The 16,042-nt window shown below is 32.2% G+C and overlaps 1 protein-coding gene across 1 annotated transcript; it reads right to left on the minus strand.

Moving 5' to 3' along the window:
* Positions 1 to 77: 77 nt before the first annotated feature.
* LOC148608277 (protein TEX261-like) lies at positions 78 to 15,534 on the minus strand. Its single transcript, XM_088544301.1, has 5 exons — positions 15,408 to 15,534; positions 9,173 to 9,252; positions 6,327 to 6,480; positions 5,723 to 5,790; positions 78 to 4,341 (listed from the first exon to the last, which is right to left on the minus strand). Exons 1-5 carry the CDS (start codon positions 15,475 to 15,477, stop codon positions 4,108 to 4,110), a joined length of 606 nt encoding a protein of 201 aa, XP_088400427.1. The 5' UTR covers positions 15,478 to 15,534; the 3' UTR covers positions 78 to 4,107.
* Between the last annotated feature and the right edge of the window lie 508 nt (positions 15,535 to 16,042).

Genomic DNA, 16,042 nt, shown 5'->3' on the forward strand with positions numbered 1-16,042 from the left:
TGGGACAGGTTTATGGAAACAATACTTTTGAAAAACATACAAAATGTTCGCTTGTCTAATGACTAATGAGATAAATATAAAAATCCCAAGAAATTTTTATTGGTCAAAACACAATCACATTCAAATTGCATAAATTGATGACTATGGCTTTCTTACTACTGAATGAAAATAAGTGGCAAAATTTGATTTAAAGAGGGGCTAGAAGGAAATGAAATCCATGAAAATAACCAATGTATTTTCTACAAAATATTGATCCAGGGTTATTTCTATTGTGTTTTTGTGTAAGCAAAATTTTCCCTAAACTAAATATGATAATCCAAAAATATGTAATTCTATCTTGAACTGTTGATTAATCAATGTTAATGACATTCTATTACTGAATGAGTTCATACACGACAATTTATGTTGCCCAAAGAGAACCAACCAATCAGAACTAATTAAATTATTTCAAATTTAATCCTATCCTCTACATTAAAATCAAATTGAAGCCTCTTTAAGGAAGTTTATATAAAACTAAAAATAAGTACATAATGAAGTTCTAATTTACTGGTAATAACATTTATATAATTATACGACCTTGCTTAACAATATAAGTCATAAAAAAGTTGCACCAATAGACAATCAAAAATTTTCTTTACAACAAATATAATTGTGTCATAACCCTAACAGGATCTGTATGAATAATTCAATAGAATCAACAACTCTGGTAAAAAAACAATTCTGGGACTACAAAGCATTTTTACAGTAATACGATCATGATCTTTCATCTTAATTTTTGTTCATCATTTTTTGTGGTGCAGTCTAATTGCTAAAATAAAATCACAAAAACTGATACCAATAAATAACAAGATGTTGCATGCTATGTTATGCAACAAAAACTCCATTTCGACCATTTGTCAAACCTGGAAAGGGAAGATGTGATACAAGTCATTATGTAAGGCAATGTACCAAATATCTAAGCATTTCCTCCTACAGAAGCGGAGACATTTGTTACAAAAAATTTCCATTATGCATCACCCAAAAATTACGAGGTTGTATCATAAACACAAAATGTACAAGTGAGGAAATGGAAAGGCGGAGACATGATACAAGATCATGTAAAAGCAATCTACTCAGTATATTGACTTTCCTTCCAATAGAAGCTTAGTTACCTGTTACAAACAGATTGACAAAAAAAGTAATTAGAAAATAGTTACCTCTCTAATGACTGAGGGTAAAATATGAGTACACAAATGTTCGTGTCAATAACTTTTAAAGTAAATTGTATTCTACGAGAAAATAGGATTTCAAGACATTATTTACATATTCTCACAATGCAATATGGCACATAAACGAAGAGTTTAAGTTGACAGTTGTGACTAATATTTACCTTTGCTGAAAGAGTAATGAGAGAATGGAAATCAGACACAACCATTTTGTTCACAGAGGGTCTACGGACAAGTTTTGCTACAAAAACCCAGCTACATCATAATTAATATCACTGCACCAAAAACATTATAAGTGCAACTAATCTGTAATAGAGTTTTTTTTCTATGAGTGACACAAAAAAATTGTAAATAAGATAAGATATATAGGCCATAAAATCATGTTCATTGTACTCTACAATGCAAACACAAAAAAAAAAAACACATTAGAATATCTCTCTCTAACATCAACATTGAGCAAAAGAAAACATTTATTGCTTAAATAAATAAAAGGTCATTTCCTAGTTTCTTATAAAGATGGTGTTGGTCATGTGACAGTTTAAAATAAAGGCTAATCTATATTATAATGTAAAAAAGTTGGTTCCATTGAAACAAGTAAATAAATGACTGAATTTATTTATAATTGATCAGAGATTATGCCCTGTTTGATAGATGTCTTCTAATTAGGAAGGTTTTCAGCTCAGAAACTGTTTATTTCTGTACTATCTCAGAAAAAGGTGTATTTCTTTTGGTGGGGGTCATGTGATGCTCAGTCACATGATAGATCCAGCTAATTACATATTCATTGTATCTCAGTAATACCCTAGAAAACTGTAAATCTGTAATCCTGAAAAACAATGTGTGAAGCTAGCATACTGACCAAATGTATGCATAGGAAATTAACCAATAAAACATTGTAATGTAACGAGGTTTACCTACATCAAACCAACAATGTGTCTAGTAAAAACTTTATCAAACTTATGATTAAAATGTTTACTTATGTAAGTATGGGTTTTTACTTGAATATAATGTTTTATCATGTTAACGAGATTCACATGCAAATATGGTCAATTGAAATTTAAAAGTTATACCAGCATGCAAAATGTATACAATCTTACGAGTTGCCTTAGCAACATGTAAGACAACTAGCTACATTCAAAATATACACAATCTTACTAGTCACCATAGCAAGAAAGTAAGACATTATAACTAGAAGCTAAAATTTACACATTTTAAGCACTTAAATCTAAGTATGCAAAAATACACAGTAGTTTAAATCTTGATGCCATGCTTGACATTAAAGTCTCAATAAAAGTACTTAGTTAGATTGCATCAAAATAAATAATGATTTTCAAATCATTGCTTAAAAAGTTTGGCAATGTTGAAAGGTACATTGTAAAATGTTTTGTTGTACAAAAACATTTTACTGTAAAGCCAAACTTGCTTACCAAAATCTATGTACTGAAAAATCTGTTTATTGAACTTAATGTACTTGTTGAACTGTTTAATAACTTAGGTGATACAAAACAAATCAGCCCTGGATCCAACTGGTATATCATGAACGCCTGAGGATTTCCGCACAATTGTTAAATCTAGGCATTCTTTGGCACTCTATCCAATTAATTACACTATTAAGGTTTACCTTCAAAGCAACCCCAACAAATATTGAGATAAAAAAACTGCAGTTAATTAACACTGATTGACACAAAACAATCATTCATAACAATTATTGACCACTCCTTGGTCTGCTTTGTAGTTTAAAAGTACAGTGAAACTTCTCCAAACCGGCAAGCACTGGGACAAGAAAAAATGGCCAGTTTTTTAGGGGTGGCCGGTTTTATGAAAAACAGCAATGCATCTAAGAGCTGTTTCCATTAATGTGTTCTATAACCCTACACCTTGTCTGTTTGTTGGTCGAGACATGTTTAATGCCAATTCAAAACATTTGGCCTTTTATTACATTTCAAATGCATCAATTGTAAATGATTTGACTTTACAAACGGTACTGCCGACAAAATAATGTTCATGGTTTTGAAACAATGTGTATTCAAGATCAAAGGGCTATTGATGGTAATTAATTATTTGTATTGTTTTGGCAAATTACCTATCAACAAAGTCTAATAAACCCCTATGTTGTTTTTGCTTGGATACAGGTTACATTAATTGACAGTTAGAAGATTGTGAAGATCGTACTATTAAATGACCCCAGTTATCTGACGTGTGTAAACACCAATTAACAGCCAACCAGTGACAAAATGTAATGTCTGGATTAATTTTGTTGTTTAAACTACTGTCCCCTTTAATTATCATCTGTCCACTGATGAAATGAGAACCGGACAGTGAATAAATTATTAATTATGTAATATTATGTAATCATTTACAGTTTTGTTGACACATTTATTACAGGTGAACAATAACCGAGTGGCCGGAATTGAGAGGTTGTTTTTATTTGAAATATGTAATTTAAACTGTGAAAAACTTAAAAACTGTGTACGGTTTTAAGGGGTGGCCGGTCTAATGAAGAGAAAACACACAGGTTTTAAGGTAGATTGGCCGGAACTTTTGAAAACGACTGGTTTGAAGGGAAGGCTGGTTTTCTGAGGGTTCTTCTTGGAGAAGTTTCACTGTACAACATTACCTGAAGTTTCAAATGTAATTTAATCTCATATGACAATGTTTATAAAAACTCATTCTTAATATACATGAATCAGATTCAATCTGTGAACAACACTCGTAATCAATCATTTCGTACTTTTTGAAAAGTTAAATAGGACCTCAGTTTTAGTCCTATCAAGCAGCTGTATTTTCACAATATATTGTTCAATATAAATACTACACACAATTGGTAAGCAGCTATTTTTCCACTTTGCATCCTTAACTTCATTACCACCAGTAGAACCAGTGTTATATTGCCCACGCCTCATTAATATTGTTTCCTCACTCTTTGTGGTAGGAGAGTGTCTTGTGCATTCTTGAGGAAAGATAGAAGTCCCATTCCTTTTGTCTTTTTTCTGAAATAGTTACTGACTACATCTGTTGTTTCCTCTGATTTTGTTCGATTTTCGGCCATTGTTGGTAATACATTTTCATTTGCCGAGAGTGACACAAAAAATGCAAAAGGTACCAGCCAAAGGCATATTGTGAAGTATGCAAGTACCTGAAATAAATGGATATCATTTAATACCAGAAGTTGATCACAGTTACCCTCCATATTCTAAATCTTCCAAGCATTCAAAGTGATAAGGTCAATAACTCCTTCATGGTAGTTTCTATTGTGTCAAGCTTATAAAGAATACCGGTAATTCTTACACACTAATCTAGAGCAGTTAAAAAATTAAAAATAACGCAGTTAAAATCAATAATTTCGGTTTTAAAGTTAAGACAAAAGTCAACCAAAGTTAGACAAACGTAATGTCCTGTTGAGACATTCAATACTGACATATTCTGTTAAGTGGTAACATCAGATTATAAGGAGTAAACTTTTCATTGTGGAAGTATCACAACATTAGCCTGAAATTTAGTTGAATTATCTTCCTACACAGGTATCTGCTAATAATGATCTTCATACACATCTAAATATAATGCCTAACTTTCCTTTAATCTTTCATCATAATTCAGCTAACAGTAATTTGGATTTTGAGATATGAACATGCAAAACCCTTATCTTAAATTATCTCCCTTTGCAGGCATCCGACAATTATTGCCTGCCTCCATTTACACCTACATTTATATATGAATCCTATCTTCCTTTGAAGTTTCATTAAACTGTATCAAAAGGTTGAGGATTAAATGTAAATTTGGATTATCTCCCCTTGCAAATATCAACCAATTGCTTAACTTCAACAAAATGTACTGACAAGCTTCACTGTGATTTCCAAGGACAAATGACATCTCAAAGTTGCATACCATTGCGCAGCTTGGAAAATAAGGCTTTCAAAATTATTATGCCGATGGTACAATGATTGATGAAACTCTTCACAAAATTTACTTGAATAAATAATATTGAAAATCCACATTTTTACCTTTTCTACTAACTAACAGAATGGAGGAAAATAATTCACACATGTCAACAAAATTCATATATTTTTGTAGTAAATAACAAATATGATTTTAAAGTATATATGTACACTTTTCAGCTTTATTTTGACTTCTTTTGATCGGAATACACAGAAATTATGCACTATGCACAACTATGCACTTAGAATGCATAGATCTAGGTTCAATGTGTTTTTTGGTACTACATAAGGGGTGACCATTTGACCCGGAAGTGGTAAGTGAGATCTTACCAGAAATGACCATTCCCATTATCTCCCCTTGGTAACATCAGAAAATGATCACCTTCATGATACCCAAAGTTTATCAAAATCCAATAAACAGCTTAAGACAGACTGATGGTAGGACAGACTGATGGTAGGACAGATTGATGGTAGGACAGACTGATGGTAGGACAGACTGAATGATTCCCATAATATCTCACTAAATTGGGTTTGTAGGGGTTAACTGTAAAACTACGATCAGTTAGAACAATGTATACTTACATCAGAAAATGGATACCATACAGTTGCAAAAAAAGAGAAGGCAAAATAGTGATTCATGACTACCATTACTGAAAAATAAAACAACATTAAAATAAGATACATCAGAAAATCATAGGAATCTGAATATATTTTGTTTGGTTTAAATAGGTTCATTATTATTTCTTACCTAGGACTTTCAAAAATTTATGATTTCAATAGGTTTTTAGTTCAGTTTGACCAAGTTTCACTGTGAAATTGATCTTGATACAGCCAGAAATAAATAGAAAACAATTTTTAAGAAATATGAAAACAGGTTGCTGTATAAAAAAAAAAGTAATTTATTTGCTTTTCTGCTTTCTTAAATTACGTGTCATACTAAAAAAATATAAATCCTATAAAAATTTGCACAAATAAAATACTTTGCAGAGTGAGGTTGATACCACTGAAGAGGATGAACATGCAAAAAGGACACAAAGACACTTCATTAAAGCTTGAAACATCTCTGATTTCAGTAACTTTGTATCAGTATGCATTTTTTCTTTCTCCACCAAGGTAACAAGCTTTAGCAATCATACATGTACATGTATGTAATGAGATTTATGGATAACTAGTTGTCAATACATACCAACTGATGCTATGAAAGAAGGCGATGATAAAATAAAGTATGGGAAGCTCTGCAAAAGGGCAAAATAGGCTGCATTTCCTAGCAATCCTACAACTATCAATGATGTATCTAGATCTTCAAACAGGAATAGTCCTATATATATCACTGTTGTAAACTGTAAGTAAAAATATATATAACAGGAATGTGAGTATAATAAAAAGTAAAAATGCAAATTAAGTGCTGGATTATAAATAACTCATGTCACAGACTTTAAAGGAAACCAAATCAAATACAAATATTACAAAAACTAAAAGCTCCAATGTAATAACTCAAATAAGGAGTCATAACACAACCTGGACCCCTGCAGACATTTCTAATCATAAGGATTATTTCAACAATTGAAAGTTTCTCTTTATCTATTGCTGTTTTAAAGTTATAAGCTTAAAACCACTTTTTAAAGGCAATTACTCAAATAAGGGTCTTCAAACTTTAATCAAATAAAAACTTTGGTAGAGCTTTTCAAGCTGAAGAATGAAGGTCCAACGAATTTTAAACTATATCTCATAATTCTTTTGATATATTTTGAAATTGATAACTTGACCATTGTGTTAAAAAATATGATTGATTGATTGTTGAGGTTTAATGCCAGAGCAGCAATATTTCAGCTTTATTCAGGCGAAGGTAAAAAAAAAAAAATTTTTAAAATACAAAGGTGGCTATATTTTATGGTTTATCTACACAATTAGCACAATTTTTGAAATAGATAACCCAAGGATGTTGGAGACAAAATTTCATAGGAGAGGGCTATTTCATTAAAAGATATGAGGTAACTGGGGAAGGCACTTTTAGAAGTTCAATTGATGTTTTGTATTACACTATATTTTGTCAAAAGACCTGGACAAAGAAAAAAAGTGCCTTTGCCCTGTCCCTCATGTTTAACTGGAACAGTCCAGAAAATTTTTAAAAGAAAAGAATACAACAGATTGAAAGATACAAAGTGCAAGTGAGCTAAAAAGTATTGTCAAATGTGTGGTCAGTACAGAAGTCCATTATATCATAAAAAGAACAATGGTAGAGCTTAAGAACAAATTTTGATTTTTCCTGATGAATTATCAATTTGTTTACAATGTATTTATATTGTTATTAAAAGTTAAGTCAAAGACTAGAAGCCCTGTTTATCACAGGAGCCCCAACCTCATTTGTTAGTAGCGATTTTTTTTTAGTAAATCAAATGTGTCTGTAAGACACTAATGATGCCCCCGCTTGCTAGATTTGCCAAATTAGGAACATGTTTATTTTTGTATGAAGACATGGTTTTCAGATTCAGAAATCCTTCCAAGACTTGTGATACTCATGGTCTGTTGGTTAAGCTCAATCCTTCCAAGACTTGCAATGACAAAATGTTCCAGTACCGTAACTCAAAAAATTTGGGGATCAATTTTGGGGATCAGAAATTCCTAAGTATATGCATACCTATAAATTGTATCCAGACCACATGATGTCATGAAATTCTGTTTGGTAGTGTCAGACTAGTTGCGATGTGAAAAAAGAGGACCGATGGACGGACTGACGGACACATAAAAAATGTTAATACCCCCCATAACAAATCCCTAACTTTGTTGCTTGGGAAATATTTCTGACAAAAATTACAAAGTCTAACTATCACTAGTTTCTGTAACATTTCACGAAAATCAAAATTCTTTGGCCCTGCACACCTTCATCATGTGTACAAATATCCTGTAAAATATTTTAGATGTAGTTCAAAAACTGTACAAGGAGATAGCCGGACAAGCCATGATCCATATATTTCTGAGTAAAATTACTAAGTGCAACTATCACCAATTTCTGTAATATTTCAAGAAAATCGAAATCCAGTGGCCCTGCACACCTTCATCATGTGTAGAAATATCCTGTACAATATCTTAAATGTAGTTCAAAAACTGTATGAGGAGATAGCTGGACAAGCCATGATCATGTGTAATCCGGACGGACAGACAGATGGACAGAGGTAAATTCATATTCCCCCCGACAGTTTGTCATGGGGGCATAAAAACTTCAAATAAACAAAAATTTACAGACCTAAAAGTGGATGAGGGATAAGCCCAAAAGCTGACACACATGAACATGTATGTTACAAACTGATGCAGCTACATACATGTATAGTACCTTACAAATGGTGCTTAACATCGTTTGCAACAAATACATTGTATTTATGAAATCCTTGGAAAGTGGCCAGCACGACCATTTGAATAAAGATAAATCTGATGTGCCATCAAGCCAGTAAGTTTACAAACCCTACAACTCATTAAGCTGAAGCCTAAATTTTCAAATTGTTCTCACAAAGTGTTACTGGCATTTTGTGGCAAAAAATTTAAAAAACCCTCAAAAACATGGATACCTTACTTAGCTTATGTGCATCCGAATAATAAGCTTACACATGGTGGAACCCATGAAAGTGAAGTTGCAAATTTTCTGTTGTTCACATAATGGGTGCTTAGATTTTCAAGTTCATGATCAATGAACTTCTTGTTGAGAACTTTTCATTAGAGAGCAAGATTGTGATAAATTTATGATCATTTGTGCTGATACCAACAGTTTAATCCCAAGAAGGGTGTCTGTTATCAAAATATTAATTATGATTTTTACCAAATTTTGGTTACACTTAGCATTTTAAGACATAAATTAAATTTTTGTCTGCATCATTCGCTATCAATCAATAACCCTTTAACACTGATTACTGACTAAAATTTAGATTTATAACCATCTACAGTAGCAATACAGCTAAAAATGGAAGCCTATTAATAATTTATCAGGATATAACCTACATGAAAAGCAAATATTTGTAAACATGCCAAACCCGTACCCACCAGTATCAAATATTTGATGACCTTTCCAGTTAGTACAGTATACTCCTCCACTAGTTCTGCTATGTAAAACAAGCCAGCAGCTGGAAAAGATCATGTACAAATAGATACATTTCTGTACAATAACAAAAAGTGTTGGATGAACATCTGCTCATAAAAGTTTAGTAACACTAATCGTTACACCAAAAGAAGTGTGCAAAATCTTTAACATAAATTAGATAGAATTAGTAGTCAGACCAAGATTGTTCAAATCAAGTATTCACAGTTCTCCTAATATATGCCAGAATTTGCCTGGAGCCAAAATGTATACCATACTCTTCATTAGATCAAGGAATGTCTAGTGACTTTACTCTTCATTAGATCAAGGAATGTCTTGTGACTTTACTCTTCATTAGATCAAGGAATGTCTTGTGACTTTATATCTTGTTTGAATGACAAATTAAACTTTCATTATTTGAAATGCTGTTTAATCAGACAACATTCCCTATAATTATGGTTAATATGCAAAATTATAAATAAGGCCATATTTAAAAATATGTTTGTTTCCTCTCTCCCGACCCTAAATTTTGCAGATGAGTAGGAAGGTAGGCAATTTTTTTTTCCAAGCTGTATAAACTCCTTTATTTGATTTCATGAGAACAATTGCAGAATTTAATGCTACATAAATTGGTAATTTTCAAATTGCAGCCTTAATTTTTACATTTTGTATTTGTCTTTTGAAAAAAGTGTATTTAATAGCATTGAGTCTTGCTTATTGTGTTGAGAAAGAACAAGTATATTATTTCTTATCATTCTATTTAATTTTTTTCATTCAAGACTAGAATCAGGCAAGTAGAAACAATGAATTGGCATTGAAGAGAAATGTAAACAGTCATTTCAGGAAAGTCATGAGGAGTGTCATTTCTTTCAAACTGCATTCACCACTAACTGCAACTGTTGAGCTATGGTTTTTCAGACATTGATCCTCGAAAACCATCACCAGTATCTTTGAACTCTTGTACTAGATGGTTCAAATATTGATTGGCTACAAAGCAAAATTGCAAATTTAGAGTGGATATTTCAAAATCAGAAAGGATAGGAAATAAATTAAAATATGCCGTTTTGAAAAAAGGAGGGATCCTCCATTCTAAAGCTGGAATGGACTATTCTTGGGAAGTGGAAAAATGGGTCAATTTGTTTTGGGGATTAAGAATTAGGAAATACAACAATTTGGAAATAGAAAAAGTTTGAAAGTTGTTGAATTTTGCCTTTCAAAGGCAATAAATTAAACAAGTTGTCAAAAGCTTTTGACTCAAGAAGTCTTTTTAGGACTTATCACAAGATCTTTTCAACAATTGAAAGTTTCTTTTAAATCCATCATAGTTTTCAAGATGTTGACTGAAAACTATTAAAAAAAAGTCATTTTTCCCCTTTCAAGGACAATAACTCTTACAAGGAGTCTGAAGACTTTTGTAGTCCTAATAATATGGATCATTTCAGCTATTGAAAGAATTTGAATAAACCTAACAGTTTTGGAGATATTTGTGAAAAACTGTCTGACCCCTATGTTCTATATTTAGTAACAGCGGCCATGTTTTTCGATGAATCCAAAATCCCCACATCAGTTCTATGCAGAATACCCAAAGGAACCCTCATACAGAGTTTAGTTCTAATTGGTCAAGTAGTATCAGAGAAGATTTTTGAAAGAAATAACATTAAAAATAGCAAAAATAGAAAAAAGGGCAATAACTCCAACATGGCATAACAGATTAAAACCAAAATTTGACCAGAGATAGATCCCATCATGCTGAACACTTTTACTCCTGTCAGAATTCAGCTTCAGCTAAACCTAAAGTTTTAGGAGATATATGTGAAAAAACTACTGTTGAATCTTTATGTTCTATTTTTAGTAACAGCGGCCATGTTTCTTGACAAATCAAAAATCTCAACTACAGTTCTATGCAGGATACACCAAGGAACATTCATACCAAGTGTGGTTACAATTGGTCTAGTAGTGTCAGAGGAGAAGATTTTTGAAAGAAATAACAAAAAATAGCAAAAAACATTGAAAAAGGGCAATAACTCCAACTTGGCTTGATAGATTAAAATGAAAGTTTGACCGCAGATAGATCTCATCATGCTGATCACTTTTATCCCCATGTCTGAATTTGGCTAAACCTAACCATTTTGGAGATATATGCGAAAAACTACTGTCTGACCTCTATGTTCGATTTTTAGTAACGGTGGCCGTGTTTTTCGATGAATCAAAAATCCCCACATCAGTTCTATGCAGGATACCCCAAGGAATATTCATACCAAGTTTGGTTTCAATTGGTCTAGTAGTGTCAGAGGAGAAGATTTTTGAAAGAAATAACATTAAAAATAGCAAAAAATCATTGAAAAGGGGCAAAAACTCCAACATGGCTCAACAGATCAAAACCAAAATTTTACCAGGCAGGGGTTTCATCATTTTTTTACAATACAGGTGCCTTTGGTTTTGTAGGAGGTACTTTACTTCATTTTGTTTAATAAAAATGTATGAAACTTTAAAATTCTGGAGGTACCTTGTACCGCCTATCAATGAAAGGCCTGTGAAGGATTCAAATTTTTTTCTTTTCCATGTACTTGCATGGTCGCCAGGTTTGGGAGTGGAAGGCCCTATATTTCAAGACTGAAAATCAGTGAAACCCCTTTTGGCAGGTGTCTGGAAAACATGACATGTGGGGACTGAACCAACAGCGCTGTCAACATCCTGTGGTTTAAAGTCCAGCGCCTTAAACACTTGGCCACCCACTCCCTCGATTTGGAATTGGAAAAGCGGAAACCAGTGCCACCCCCTCAAAGCTGTTCGTAACTACTTTCAATCAAGAAAAACTAATTATCAAAAGAGAAACTGAGTAGGAGCACCCGGCCCCCATTTAAAAAAAAATCCACCCTTTACTTTTCAATCCAGAGAAATGTGCAAGAAGTTTGCCCTTCCAAAAAAAAATTCAAAGAGGTGACAGGAGAAAGTTCCCCTTATTCTACAGGTTCAATCAATTACCTCCTTGAGAAAGTAATTTTTTTTTCTTTTTTGCATGCATGTGTATCCTACCTGTGAAATTTGTTACTGTTGTATCATTGAGTTTAGGATCCTTTTTAGAATTTGCCTCTTTCATAATACGAATTAAGATAGAGTTAAGATAGACGGTGTCACAGCAGTCGACAGGATTGTGTCTGCGTTGGTCAGTCCAACATCTTGCATTCTTCGTTTTGGTTGATTGTAAATTTAACATATTTCAATGTTTTATCAAATTATTTCAAAATTCAAATTGATTCTTCCATGTCAGATGAAAAGATGGTCGTTCTCGTGAGTTTGTCGGACACCTCTGCTGTTACAATGTTTGTTTTGTGAAAAGTAAAATCATCAATGTCACAACCGTCCAAAACATCCCGAACTTGGCTGAAGAACATCGTTAAATGTGTCCTCAGCCTCATACTCAAATAATCTATATTTACAAACATTTTGGTTTTTCATTCAACACTTTACAGACACAGATGAGCAAAGGGTGAACTAACCGTCATCCTTCAGCCTTTTTTCCACATGTAGATGACTTAAAGTCATTTCATATATTAGGCACGAGACCACAATTAATTTTCAAGTGCATTTCAATATACACATTTCAGCAGATTAAAAAATTCCACCAGGGCAAACTGAATAAAACTCCTCTGGCCTAAAGATATGTACAAACAGGACTTTATATATAAATTGTAGAAAATTTTACCATCATTTTCTGAAATTAATACATATGACCCGGAAATTGAGTAAACATGACAAATGAACTGAGTTTAAAGTCCTAAATTTTAACCTTCTTCCACTGAACCAAATCACAACTTTTTGTCAGAATTGATTAATGAAAAACAATTCCATGTAATTTTCACCTATTTTCTACCAATTAGAGGCAAAACTTCAGCAAATAGATTCCAGTAAAAATATGAAAAAATGTGGAAGGTACCTACTACCACAGTTGGAACTATATTTGTATACACAAAAATCAAGGGGAATTAATTGTGTTCTCGTACCAGCAGACAAAGCTTTTATTCCAGTAGTTTTCTGACTTTGGGTAGATATTATAGAAAAAAGAAGACTTCCATATGGGCTAAAATAAAGTTTGCGGTTACAGGAACGATTCTGCTTTTTTCCAAAAATAAAAAAAAGAATATCGCTGAAAAATCGGAATAAAAACTTTTGGGATGGCGGGGTTTTCACTCAGTCGACTGGACGAGTGGAAACAAACAATCTTTTTATTTTGGCCTAAATATTTTAAATCAATATAGTTATTAAATGCAAGAAATGACTTTATGTAATTAGTAAATGTAATTTTTTAACTAGTTGGCAATATAAGTATTTGTATTTCATAAGTAGCAGTAAGGAGTTCATTTGTTTTTTTCATGAATATTTACAGGTTGTGAAATGAATGTTGCTGTAAGTGAATTTAGATAATCCCAATTTTATAGACTTGAACTTTGATGAATTGACAATAAAAATCAATACTTAAGACATTTTTTAGAGTTTAATTAATTTGTATTTGTATTTACATGTAGCATACAAAAAATGTATACTTTTTTTTATGTTTTTTTCTGATTTAATAGGCTAAATAAAAGAGACTAAATACTGGAATGCAATGTAGGTTACAAAATCACAATTTTCCATGTGTAATCCTAACTCTGAATGCTATGGTTTTACACATTATTGTTACACAGGTGATTTGACATAATAACCTGTTAAGATAGGGAACTTGGCATACTGTTTTTTTTATAAAAGAGGTAAGTTTTGCACCTCAAACCTTTACTGCATATGATAGTTCAATTCCCTCCATAGGCTTATTAAATTGTATATAATGCTGATTGAAAATGGGCAGATTGGATATAGTGGCACCACACAGGACTTGGTCAAAGCAACAGTCAAAACATTGGCTTGTTTCACTAAATTTTACTTATTTTCATATTTTACAGATGAAGAAAGAATTAATCTGAATGTCTTGAAGACATATTAATGGTTTAACCTGTTTCCAGTGCAACCTATTTTTAGGGTAATTACTAATTCAGATTTTTTTGTAACAAAAAACCAGATCCTATGCATGTGAATCATATGTCATCAAGGTCAGGTCAATGGGTGTTTAATAACCTAATCAAATAAGCTAACATTCCACAAATGGTATAACATTCATTTTATAAATTAACCATTTTGATTTACTGTATACTCTAGAAATCATTGTATGCATTCAAAGTTAAACTTAAATTTTATCATTGATCTTCAACTTACCATAAAATAAACAGAACTGATTAATGGTTTGCTATGTAGGATGCATTCCTCACAGACGTCAGATGATAATAAAATGTACTCATGACCATGAATTTCACAGATTTCACAATTTACAATCATAATAAATTTTTTTTCAAAACTGAATATAAAAATATCCAGGTTATGTGCCACAGTGTATAGAAACAAAACATGTCCATCAATTGTTGTTTCCAAATCTTACAAAATGTTTCAGAGGCTTAATATTTTGACCAATGGAGTTGGGTTAACCTACTATACCCTAACAGCATTTTACATGTACCAAGCAATCATAGACACATCATATGATCTTTGTATACATGTACATGCATATCATGTTCTAAAAAATCCAAGATAGACTGAAAGTCTGACAGGAAAGAAAACGTCAGTGATGCAGTGTTATTTCTACTGTAGACAATTTTACTCTTCTGTTTTCATCTTTAACTGCATTTGAAATAAAGAATTTAAATTAAATTGTGTGTGTAGCCATACATGTAACATTCAGAGTTATGGTTACAGATGGAAAATTTCAGTTCTGCATTCACCATTACATTCCAGCATAAAGTCTCTTCCGTATCCATATCTTCAAAGATACAGTACTTTCTCCTGCTGCAAATACCAGCTCTTGGCATATCCAAGCATATATTGGTAGGACCCAGTGCTTAAAGTACATGTTATAGCTCTGATATTAAATAGGAGTACATTTATGAATTCCAATCAAGTTTCTTCAGGACTTTTGGTGCATTGCTAGTTTGACTGTCAGCTATTGAATCCCAAAAACTGAAACTATGATATTGAAAACTGATTGAACCTGCATAAACGAAACTTTTAAAATATTTCCTCTGTATAAAATTAAACTTAAAGACACTGGCAACTTTTATATCGGTAAGTCGTTATTTGGTACTTAAAATAAAATATTAATTTGTTTCTATAGTCTACCTATTGCTAATGTTATCAAACATATCTGAAATAACAATGCCACCCAGCTCACTAAATACATGAACCACATTTTGCGAAGTAAAAATGTGCCAACAGGAGACGAAATCTGAAACCGGATGTTCAGAAAACTAACTAAAATTGGAACTATGTCGGAAAAATATCCGTGAATCTTGCAAAACATGTTTAGTCTGTGAACCTCAAACCTAGAGCAAAGAAAAAGAAATGTTCAGAACTCTCAACTTGCTTTCAGACAAAAAAATGGATCGTTAACTATTTTTTTCTTTTACGAAGGATTATTTAAACCACTTCTTTGGGTCCCAACTCTTGCATGTAAACTCTAATTCTTTTACTGGCATAGAAATATTTTGGCAATGGATTTGTCTTTCTTAGATATTTCTTAAAGAAATACATAGAAGAATTTCTAATATTTGGTGGAATCTGATTCCAAAGTCTAACAGACGATGGAAGAAAACTGTTATGATAATATCTAGTCCGAGTAGGTGGATTGACCAAATTACTAACATGGCGAGTTCCGTTTACATGAATGTACACCGGCAACCAGAATCATAAAACAATAACATACTTTATTATTTTATATGAAATGGATGAAATGCAAGAAAAAAATGCAAATTTTC

Source organism: Perna viridis, chromosome 9 (assembly GCF_037379345.1).
Source record: "Perna viridis isolate PV_CMFRI_1.1 ecotype Kerala chromosome 9, ASM3737934v1, whole genome shotgun sequence".
In the NCBI taxonomy this organism is placed as follows: Eukaryota; Metazoa; Mollusca; class Bivalvia; order Mytilida; family Mytilidae; genus Perna; species Perna viridis.